Source organism: Petaurus breviceps, unplaced genomic scaffold (assembly GCF_028583685.1).
Source record: "Petaurus breviceps papuanus isolate PSGF00001 unplaced genomic scaffold, PetGlider_PUasm1.0 90825, whole genome shotgun sequence".
Lineage (NCBI taxonomy): Eukaryota > Metazoa > Chordata > Mammalia > Diprotodontia > Petauridae > Petaurus > Petaurus breviceps.
In genome coordinates this window covers 18,614,006-18,625,615 of record NW_027187353.1, presented here as the reverse complement: position 1 = coordinate 18,625,615, position 11,610 = coordinate 18,614,006, and the positions used below count along the sequence as shown (strand labels likewise).

The following is an 11,610-nucleotide window of genomic DNA, read 5'->3' as shown; positions in this document are numbered from 1 at the left end:
CCCCCCCCAAAGTTGCCTAGAACATTGAGAAGTGAGTTGACTTGCCCAGGGTCACTCAGTCAGAGTGTCAGAGCAGGGACTCAAACCCAGGTCTTTAGCTTCAAGGCAGGCTCTCTAGTTGCTAAACCGGACTGTTGTCCTCTGCCAGTGTGCCTGTCATTAAAGCTGCTGCCTCCAGGTCATTATTGGGATCAAATGAAGTAATACATGGGAAGCGCTTTACAAACCTTACTAAAACGTTCATTACTGTTATTGCCATGTGACGGGAGAATTGTTCTTACCTAAGCGTTGTTGAGAAATCATCCAGAACCAGTCCACTAAAGCCCCCCTTCCTGGAAAAAGGTTCACTGTGGCTCTCATTAGAGCCCTTGAGCCTGGGCATCAGACCACCAGTGGGCAGAGGTGTGCTGACTGGTGCCCTGGCTACCAGGGAGATGCAAGCAGGGGAACTGGGCAGGCGGAGGAGCAGAGGGTTAGCTTACCTCATCATCTTTGACACACTGCATGGAGAGCTGATTACAGTGGACCCAGAGGGAGTTCCGGAGAATGGTGAGTCGGTCAAACTCCTGGAGTTGAAAGGCCTAAACCCAGAAAGAGATTTCCTGACATGGGGCTGGGGAATGAGGGCAGCGCCAGATGCCCATCTACAATGCCACCGAGCTCTGTTTCATCAGGGGCCAGACCCACCTGGCTGATAGATACTTTTTTCATACTCGTGCCTTATCAGTCTGTCCTTTAAGTAGGATTTAGTTCAGTGTTAGGAAAAATGATCAGAGCTGCCCCACAAGGGAATGGGATGCTTGAGGAGGTAGTGAGTGCCCCGTGGCTGGAAGTATGTCCACCAGGAAAACAGACTGGTTTTGGAATCAGAGGAGCTGTGCCATTTACTAGTTGAGTGACCTTATTCAAGTCACTTTCTTTAAGCCTCCGTTTTCTCCTGTGTAAAATGGGAATGATCATTTTTGTATTACTTACTTCCTAGGCTATGGTGAGGAAATCACTTTGTAAACTTCAAAGTGTTTTAGAAATATGAACCATCTTAAGAATTATTATTATAGAAAAAGTGTTCTTGTCTTTGATGCAATTTGGATAGAAATGGTCCTGCCCCAAGTTGCCGTCGTCCTATGATTATTTTACTGTTGATAAAGTGCAGGACTCGAGGACAAATCCTGCCTTGGACACTTACTAGCTCCCTTTGTTTGCCTCAGTTTCCTCATCTGTAAAATGGGATCATAACAGCACCTCCCTCCTAGGGTTACGGAGAGGATCAAGTGACAGCATTTATAGAGCTCTTAGCATCGGCCAAAGTATCACATAAATGCTGGTTACTGCCATCACTGCCTTATCAGCAGCACCATCATTTTCATGCCTTTCATGGAAAGCACCCTGGGACACTCCGCTATCCTGGGACGCGCCTTTTGTCTTTAGCGCTGTCCAGACTGATCGGTACTGTTTCTCTACCATATCTCCAATCCTGATCACTGTTGGTAAAACCAGGCTGGGTTTCTTTTCTAGGGGCTCATTCCCCATCTCTTGGCTGAGACTTTCTAGAGTTTTCTCTCCTCCTCCAGGAAACTTTTATAGATTGAAAGAAGTTTAGAACAGGGTTTTAAGTCACTTGGTTCAATCTTCTTGCCAGAATAGGAATCCCCTCTGTGCCATCCTGATAGGAGATATGGATTCTGCTTGAATACTTCTGGCCACGGGGCACTCACTACCTCCTCAAGCAGCTCATTCCTTTGCTGGACAGCTCTCATCATTTTTCCCAATACTGAACTAAAATCTCTCCTTTTGGTTGTTAAAAAAAATTGATGAGATTTTCTTTTAAATCACCTTCATTTCCCAATCTCCCCCCCTCCTCTCTGTCTCTCTCTGTGTGTGTCTCTCCTCTCTGTCTCTCCCCCCCCCACACACACACACCACACAGAGCCATCCTCTATAACGAAGAATAAAAAATAAAGAGGAAAAAATAGTTTAGCAAAATTAACGAATGCATCAACTGTGCAGTAATTCATACCCATAGGCCCCCACCTCTCAAAGAATACTGCTGGTCTTATCCCCCAAATGATAGCAACCAGAAAATCAGGGCTGCTCAGGGGCCTAGAGGGCCTCTGGTCTAACATCTCACCCCAGGCATGAATCACTTTCCTGACATCTCCGACATCGGTCGGCTGAGAGGGCATCACCAGTGATGGCGGCCCCGCTCCCATCCATTCCATTGCAGGCCATCTCCAACTGTTGGGGGCCACTCACCTCACAGGTCTGCTGGTGTTCCTGCTCCCAGTCACACCTGGCCTTCTCCAGCTGGTTAATATTTTGTTTGTACGTCCGCTCTGAAAGGTAAGTCCACATGCACAGTTGCTGGATTTAGTTGGGAAGTCTTAGCTTTGCAGGTAAGAACAAATGTGCCAGCCCACCAAAGACCCCCTTGGTGAGAGCCTTGGCCCAAGTGTCATCATCCCCTTGAGCAGGGGCCCATCCTAGGCAGTCAGTGGCTAGAGGAACCCTGTAGTAGCCTGGCCCTTGCTTGCAGCTCCAGGCAGGCCCTAACATGTGCTCTCTGTTCCTGGGAAACCAGCCCATGGGACATTAACATCGTAGACTTAGAGTTGGGCAGGTCTTAGAAACCATCAAGCTCAGCCTCCTCTTTTTATAGCTGAGTAAACTGAGGCCCAAGAAGACTAGGTGACTTGCCTAAGTCACACAGTAGCAAGAGGCAGAGTCAGGATTTGAACCCAGGATCTATGACTCCCAATCCTGAACTGACTGTGACAGGCCCTGTGCTGGAGGAACAAAGACAAAAGTAAAAAACAGTCCAACCAGAGAATGTCTCTGCCTGGAACACACCCTTCCCCTTCCATCCAAATCAAACCCACCCTTCAAGGCCCACCTCCTCCAGGAAGCCTGCCCTGGTTAGCCAAGCCCCCAAAGATCTCTTCCTCCCAAATTCCTTTGGTACATACTGCAGTTACAGGGGTATTTCATCATTTGTTGTCTTTTATTTTAATAACATTCAATTCAACGAGCATTTATTAAGTGACTACTGTATGCAAGGCATTGTTTGAGGCACTGAGGATATGAAGATGGAAAATGGCAGCCCTTGTCCTCAAGACACTTCTAGTCTAAGAGGAGGGATAAAGCACGGGCACAGAAAAGTCAATCCCTGCAGCCTGCGCATTGGACTAGAAAACCACAAATTAGCATCGTCTATGGTATTATATGTACGTAGTATCTATGTATTGCATAAGGTAATTATAGAAAACATATTATAGAATAACATAATTATAGAATAACATAAACATATTCTACAATAACATTATCTATGTTATTATATTTATGTAGTATCTGTGATTTACATAATGTAATTATGGAATATATAGTATATAATAACATAATTATGTAATAACAAACACATATTCCATAATAACATTATCTGTGCTCAATACTAAAGTGTTGTTTATTTTGTTAACACATTTCCCAAGGACATTTTAATCTGGTCAGGAGTTTGGCCTGAGGTTGGCATCACTGCTCTAAGGTACAATCAATCCTGTAAGCAGAGATATGGGTGAAGATCTAAGGAATCAGGGCTGGAATAGCAGAATCTCAAGAGGGCAAAGGATTCAAGGGCAGAGGCTTGAGCCCGGGTGCTTTGAGTGCCAACAGGGTCAGGCAGTTGGTACGATGGATAGAGCACTGGATCCAGAATCAGGAAGACCTCACTTCAAATCCAGCCTCAGACACTAACTGTGTGACCCTAAGCAAGTCACTTAATTCTCCGTCTGCCTCAGTTTCCCCATCTGTAAAATAGGGATAGGGACGCACCTACCTCCTAGGGTTGTTGTGAGGACCAAATGAGGTAACACTCGCAGAAAGTGCATAGCACATAGTGGGGGCTCAGTCAGCCCTAGTGACAAACCAGACACACCCAGTGCCCTGACTCCCATCCAGCCTGACTCATCACCCCATTTCAAGGCTCCAGGAGTCTCCCAGGCAGGGTGGGACAGGGATGCTCTGGGGGTGGGGAAGGGGGAGGCCGTACCTGCTTCATTGGCCGCATCCTTGCACTGCTTCACTTTGTTCTGACTCTAGAACAGGAAGAATAAAAACGTGGCGTCTCACACGTGTGAGCCCCAGCACACAGGAGGCTCATTCGTGGCTGCGTAGTATTGATTGCCGTTCTGCACCTCTCTTTGGGCCATTCTGCCTTCTGTGCCCCACCCTCATTTCCAGCCACCATGCAAGGCCCAACTCAGGTTCCCACCACCTTCATGAAGGCTTTCCTGGCCACACCAGCCCCCTGATATGATTGTTCCTGCCTTTTCACTCCCGAGGCATGAAGAGTCTGTGATGCATGAATTGGCTTCTTTTGTTCTTGGGTTGATTATAGCTCCTCCTTTAGACTGAGAGCTCCCTGAGAGCAGATACTGTGCCTTAAAAATCATGTGGGATCCATACCGTGGGGATCGTGGTACCTGGTCTTAGAAATGCTCGAACTGAATTCTATGGATTCTGTCCTCATGACGGCACTGTGAGGTACGTGGTGTGAACCTCATTGCCTCCTTTTATTGAATCAGGAGGCTGAGATGCCCAGGTTAATGTGATTTGCCCAGGCTTACACAGCTAGAAGGCAACAGATGGGGACTTGAACACAGGCCTCCTGGGTCTAAGTTAAAAAAACAAATGGACTTCACAGTTTTCACTAAATAGACCAGTATTTCTATTATTTCATCTGGTATCTCCATGAAATACAATGAGCATCAGAGACTTTCTGAGTTGGAAGGGACCGAGCAGGGTGTCTGTCCCAGTCTGTGTATACAGTGGGACTTTTCTCTACAACATCCCCAATAAATGATCATCCAGCTTCTGCTTGAATACCTTCAGTGATGAGGAACTCACTACTTATTAAAGAAGGCCATTCTACTTTGGAATGGACTCATTTGGAATAGCCAGATGGTCCAGCAGATAGGAAGACCTGAGTTCAAATCCTACAAGGACACTTGGAAGCTGTGTGACTCTGAGCCTCTCTTGATCTCAGTTTCCCCATCTGTAAAATGGCAGGCTTGTACTCATGGGTCCCTAAGGCCCCTTCTAGTTATAAGTCTATGATCCCATAACTGTTAGGAAGTTTTGCCTGTTCATAGAACCAAAATCTGTCACTCTGCAGCTTCCAAAGTCTGCCCCTTGGGGCCGAGTCTGAGAGGCAGTGAGCTGTAGAAGAAACCAGACTGGGCTTGGAATTGGAAGACCTGGGTTCAAATTCCCACATCAACATTTACTAGTTTGGTAACGTTGGGCAAGTCACTTCCCCTCTGAGCTTCAGTTTCCTCATCTGTAAAATGGGGAGAATAATTCTTGCACGACCAGAGTTATAGAGAAAGAAGCCTTTGAGCCACCATAGGAATGAGAGTGGAGACAAGATGGCAGAGCCCGGAGGACAGGGTGGACTCAATGTTGAGGAAAAATGGATAATTATGCTCTCTAAAAGTAGATGCCCTGGGAGCTGGTGGGCTCTCCCACATTAGGGATCTCTTTACATTTTAAAAGAATATTATGAGAATTACTAAGCAGCATAAACCTTTTGATAGAGGAAGGAAGAAAAAGCAGAAAGGGGGGGTGGTTTTCTATGAAATTGGGAGCTGTTAAAGGTGAGCAGGCCGGGATGGAGCCATCCTCTGTGTGTCCTCTCCTCTCATTTTCTCCTGTGCATATTCTAAAATGCTTCATTATTCCTTGTGTTTATTATTATTCACTTATTAATTATTTACTTGTTAACCCCAGGTTAAATGGGAGAGTTCCATAACATCTCAGGATCACAGATCTAGAACCCGGTGGCAGCATGGAGGCTGCCAGATCCACCTATCTCACTTTAGAGCTGAGGAAACTGAGGGGACAAGAAGTCCTGCCCAGGGTCAGGGCACTAGGAAGTGGCTGAGTCAGGATTTGAACCCAGGTGTTTTGGGCATCAAGGTTTATACTCTCCCCACTGTGCCACGCTGCCACTGTTCCCTCTTTCCATTGCCTCAAACTCAGAATAATCCAAGCTGACCCCCAGACCCCCCCACCCAAACTTCACAAACCCACCCCTCTCGTTCTTGTTACTCATTCTCTGCAGGAAGGCCTTGCATCCCCTCCAACAGGCCCAGCCCAGACCCACTAGGGCTGTTTCCAGTCCCTACTGCATCCTCAGAGCCCCCAGATGCCCCAACAACAGCCCAGCTAGCGATGGGAGAAGAGACCCCCTGCAGCAGCCAGGGCTCCAGTGCCTGCCCCTCCCTGTGTGGAGCAGTCCTCCCGAGGAGGTCTCAGCCTCCCCTGCTTGTCCCCCACACCTGGCGGGCAGGCGCCACGTACCTTTTCCATCTGTTTCTGGTTACCCTGAGAGCTAATGCGCTCAAAGGCCTGTTCTGCGTCATCCGCGTCCTTGCACTTCTGGTCATAGGTCCTCTTGGACTGCGGAGGGAAGATATTGTGAGAGGGGGCTCGTGCCCCCAGGGGGTGAGCCGAGGTGGGAGGGGAGCCAGGCCTAGCTTAAGATCACGGTAAGAGCCAAAAGCCTGAGCTGAGGCCGCATGTGAGGGTTTCTGGGGAATTTCCATGGCATGAGCCAAGTCTGCTTGAGGCTTCTTCCAAGAGAGCCCTGGCCAGTGTTCCCTCCTGCTGGGAAGGCTCTCCAGGCTCCCTACCCAAGGTCCCAGGGTGCCTGAAATACCCCCATTCATCCCCTTGGGTTCAGAGTTCTCTCCAGACTTCTCCATTACAATAGCCAACCCAGCACCTTCCACATCCAGCAGAAAGGAGTCTATAGGAGTCCTTCCTCCCCAGCTAGGGGGGTCCAGAGCAGCCTGAGGGACGTGGGCTGCAGAGACCTGGGCTAGAGAAGTCAGGATGGAGAGAGAGGAGGGGAGGCTCCCAGCACCAACTTGGTGTGTCTGGCAGGGTCTTCCCCAGTCTCAACAGCAGAAGGCCATTCTTCACCCAGCCTGGACCAGCTCAGGTCTCCAGCCACTCCCTCCCCACTTATGGGGCCACACAATGGGGTGGGGGGGGTGGGAAGGGCCCTGACCTCTCATTAGGGATCTCGAGCCCCTTTCCTTACTGCAGGCTCTTCGTCCCTGGTCCTGATGAACGTTAGATATTTTACGTGTCTGTTGTCAGATCCTAACTAGACATCAAGGACAGGCAAGGAGATGGGGCTGATGCTGAATATGTATTAATCACTTATGACCTACCCCAGCCTGCACCCCTCACTGGGGCCCCTGGAGACTCGGTCAGAGTCCTGCTGCTGATTCACTCGTCAGCTTCCCCACCCCCATGGGTGCAATGACCCGGGAGTCTACCCATTCCCCATCAAGGGGTGCCCTCCCCGCCTCAGAACTGCCAGGGACCCCATGTTGGCCTTGCTGCCCACTCCTGATGCCTTCTGCAGACCTGGGGAGAGGTGGACCACTCCCTCTCTTCTGCATGGCCCCTGCCAACTCCTGAGGGCAACCCTAGGGCTCCTCAGGTCCCTTGGCCAGCTGCCACCGTGTCCTGGCGCCCCCAGAGACTCACCTCCATTGTCTTCTTGTACAGAGACAGCTTGCTCTTTTGAACTCGATCCATGGCCATCTCATACTGAAAAGAACCCACAGGCAACGTGTGAGCAGTGGTGCCTAGCCCTGGGCAGCGGCTGGTGTCCCAACATAGCAAAGGAGCTTTTAGGAAGGGGGCAGGATGCCAGGGTCTGGGTCCTAGTGGCTGTTCTCAGCCTCCTCAGGGGCTTGTACCTTGTACGTGGGGGCGGGGGGCAGGATTTTATTGGTGTAAGGGAACTGCCAGTGAGGAAATCCCTTCCAGCAAAGCTGGGCTCTGCCCTGCTAGGTTCAGGAAGCTGCCTGGGGCACCTGGCCCGGGCCACGACTCACACTCGGGGCTTCCTGACCCAGAAGTTGTGCCTCCTCTGTCCACAACAGCAGGCTACTTCTTGACTCTGTGTAGGAAGCCCTTAATAAGTGCCCAAGGGGATCTGGAGCTGCCTCTCCCCCACCCTGCTCAGCTCCAGCTGATGGGACACATCTTTGGGGTGGTTTCATTTTTGTCTTCAGGTGCCTAGCACAGTGCCTGGTATGCAGCAGGTGCTTAATACAGGCTTATTGGTTGACATCCTTGGTGCCATGTTCTAAGGCCCTTCCCAGTTCTACTAGTCTGGGTTCTAGGTTCTGAGGTCTTGTCTAACTCTGACAGTCTGATTCTAGGTTCTGAGGCCTTTTCTAGCTCTCATGCTTTTTTCCCTTCATTTCAGTTGTGTGTGTGTGTGTGTGTGTGTGTGTGTGTGTGTGTGTGTGTGTCTGCTTGCCTGCCTGCCTGCTTTGATATTCCAGACATTTTATAAACCAGTTTTTCTCCTGGATGATTTTTATCCTCTCCTATCTGGGTCAGAAGTATTAGGTTGCAAGTAGCAATCCCTTTGCAGGCCCGACTTCACTTTCCGCAGTCAGTGCCATCCTGGGGGGATGTCCAAAGCCAGGGATTTTTCCACTGCTGGAAGGTGGAGATCTTAGCTCCAGATGTGTGCACTCTGACCCCACCTTCAGTCAGGAAGCCAGTCCCAACAGCTGGTAACAAGCACCGATTTTGAGCACTGGGTGGGGCTGGTGCTAATCTATTCAATGAATGGTTCTTCCTTAAAGACTTATATGAGCCCCTTGAAGACAGACCACAGCCCTGTGGCCTTCTCTGAGCCTCAATCTCATCATCTGCAAAATGGGTATGTGAATAATATTTGTACCACCTGCCTTCCTAGGATTGCCATCCTGAATCATTCAATCTTAGCTTCAGAGCCTGAGGGGCCCTTGGGGTTCACACAGTCTAATCCCCTCACTTTACATAAAGAGGCCCATAGAGGAACAGGCCTGTGGCCCAAGGTCACATGGTAGAAAGTAGCTGAGGCAGGATTTGAACCCACCCCTGAGCCCCACTGCCTCCTTTCAAATGCACTCATTCATTTTGAAGTGGTCTGTTATCATAACCAGCCATCAGCATTCTCCTCCACAGGCTTTCTCCTGGGGCATCAGGGTGGTGACCAGGTCACCCTGGGCTCTTGAAGGACAGGACAGTGGAGCAGGGGAGGGTCTGAACCGAGGCCAGGTGATGGACAGTCACACACAGTCGCCTGAGGACCAGCCTGGATGTGTCCAGAACCACTCTCTCATCACTGGCTTGGCTGTAGACCCCAGGAGGTTCTCTGGGTGCCTGGGGGTGTGAGCCATACCCTTGGCCTGCACCCATAAAATCACAGCACCCATAAGCAATCCTCCTGGCGTGTGGGATTCTGCAAGGGGACTCTGGCCGCCAGCCCCCCCATGGAGCCCTACCTCACAGCCCCGAAGCTAGTGAGGCCCTCTGCCCAGTTCCCTCCATCCCCAAGGCTCCTGGGGCACACACAGACACTGGCATTCACCTGTGCTGCTCCCCCCACAATGAAACAGAAACCCCTCCAAGCCAGAGGCTGCATTTTTGCCTTTCTTTGTACCCTCAGAGCTTAGCACTTCCTTGCCTGGCACACAGTAGGCACCTAGGCCTTGCCTATGGTCTGGCAGGCTGGCTGGCAGTCCCCACAGCCAGAAGGCACTGGATAAATGCCTTGAGTGCGGGCCCAGAAAGCACTCGGGTCTCTGCTTGGGGCTTCCTGCCTGAAGAGCGGGGAGTTAATGGGTAGGATGCCCTGTGTGGGAGGGGCTGTCCTGTGACAGTCACGATCCCGATAGTCCCACTGTCACTGCCGTTAATGACCGTGCTTGCACGGGTTCTCGGACAGCGGGCCCTGCAGATGAGGCGTCCCGCCACCTCGCTCTCCTTTCCTGTCCTCGCCCAGCCTCCCACAGCACAGCGCAGAGCCCGCCCCAGAGCTGGGGGGAAGGGCAGGGGCCGTGTCCAGCCCGCCAGGGCAGCGGCCTCACCTTTTTCCTCTGCTCCTTTTGCCTTTCCCGAAACTCTTCTATGCTCTTGAGCTCATCCTTCAGCATGACGGCCAGCTGGATGTGAGAGTTCCCCACGTTCTCGATTTCTAGGGCAGAGCAGAGGCTGCACAGCTGGGCTCAGCACCACCTCCCCTTCCCTGTCCCTGAGACCCCTCAGTCTGGGCCCAGAGGGACTGCTTCCTTAAAGCGTCACAGGGTGCCAAGGCTGGAGAGGCCCTTGGACATCCTCTAAGCCAGCCTCCTCCATTTTACAGATGGGGAAACTGAGGCCATGAAAGCGGGTGAGGCGGCCTGGTGTCTTAGAGCCGTGGATTTTGAGTCAGAACGCCCTGGGTTGGACTTCTCCTGCCAGTTGCAGCCTCTCCGGCCTCAGTTTCCTCAACTGTAAAATGAGAGACGTGGTCCCTCTATGGTCAAGTCCAGCATCTTCATTTTTACTGCTGACCAGTGATTTGCTCCAGGTCACACGGTGCTAAAAGGTCTGCATTTGAATTTAGGTCCCCTAATCCGGGAGCCCAGGGTCTCCTCTGTTGGGCCAATGCTCCCCAGCTCCCCACCCTCCCTCTGTAGCCCCAGGCTCTAGAGGGAAAGAAACAGGCAGCTCTCTGATGGCCGGGCCAGAAGCTGCCCGGAGGGCGACCTGCCCCCAGCCCCAGAAGGTGGCAGGCCTGAGGAGGGCACCTTGGCACCAGCTTTGCCTAAAGCCAGCCTTTGGATGGGTGGCCCGAGAATAGATTGGAGTCCCGCTTCCCGATTCCCATCAAAGTGCTTTTGTCTGTCTTGGGAACCGTGAAATTAAGTAGAAGAAGGCAGCAGCGGCAGAGACTTACGTTGTTTCAGGATTTCAAAGGAGGCCTTCAGCGTGCTGCAAAAGAAAAACACCAGCAGGTCATGGGGAGAAGGCACTGGGGACATGGCTGTCATGCTAATTTCCAAACAATCCAATCTTTCAGACCTGCTTGCTGGGGGTCCTAGTGGACCCCAAGCTCAGGGTGACACGGCATCCAGGGGCTTCCTGGAGAGAGGCAGCGTCCAAAGTAAGTTCAGTCCTCGGCATCCGCCCCATTTTAGGAATGAGTTTGTCAAGCTGGAGTACATCCAGGGTGCCAGGAGGGAGAAGGGACCAAAGAGCGGGTATAGGAAGGTTGGTCAGATGGTACAGAGAAGCTTGAAGAGGAGGAAGAGTGAGGAGGGAGAGGACAAGATGCCTGCCCTCTACTGTCTGAAGGGCTGCTGTGTAAGAGGGCAGCTAAGGGGCACTATAGTGCCTAGAGCCTGGAGTCAGAAAGACCTGAGTTCAAATCCAACCTCAGACACTTCCTAGCTGTGTGACCCTGGGCAAGTCACTTATGCCTGTTAGCCTCAGTTTCCTCATCTGTAAAATGAGCTGGAAAAGCAAATGACAAGCCCCTCCAGTATCTTTGCTAAGAAAACCCCAAATGGGGTCAGGAAGAGTCAGACAGGACTGAAATGACTGAACAGAAACAGTAAGGTCCAGCTTGGCCCCCAAGGGTAGGGATGGGAGCAGAAGATGCAAGTCAGAGGCAGCGGAAGAAAAACTGCCGGCCAATCAAGGCCTTTCAGAGCAGAACGGGATGGCTCAGGTGGGCAGTGAGCCCCCGTCACTGGGGGCGTCCGGTGGGCAGTGAGC

At 51.3% G+C, this 11,610-nt stretch overlaps 1 protein-coding gene across 1 annotated transcript in view; it reads right to left on the bottom strand.

The window, feature by feature from the left end:
- The window catches only part of PSTPIP1 (proline-serine-threonine phosphatase interacting protein 1), a 91,623-nt gene that overhangs the window by 11,752 nt on the left and 68,261 nt on the right, over positions 1-11,610 (bottom strand). Inside the window, exons 4-10 of the mRNA XM_069071261.1 lie at positions 10,790-10,824; positions 9,939-10,045; positions 7,552-7,614; positions 6,352-6,450; positions 4,040-4,085; positions 2,254-2,333; positions 483-581 (exon numbers count right to left, since the gene is read on the bottom strand). Coding sequence (XP_068927362.1) covers positions 483-581; positions 2,254-2,333; positions 4,040-4,085; positions 6,352-6,450; positions 7,552-7,614; positions 9,939-10,045; positions 10,790-10,824 — 529 coding nt within the window. The remainder of the gene's footprint in view (positions 1-482; positions 582-2,253; positions 2,334-4,039; positions 4,086-6,351; positions 6,451-7,551; positions 7,615-9,938; positions 10,046-10,789; positions 10,825-11,610) is intronic.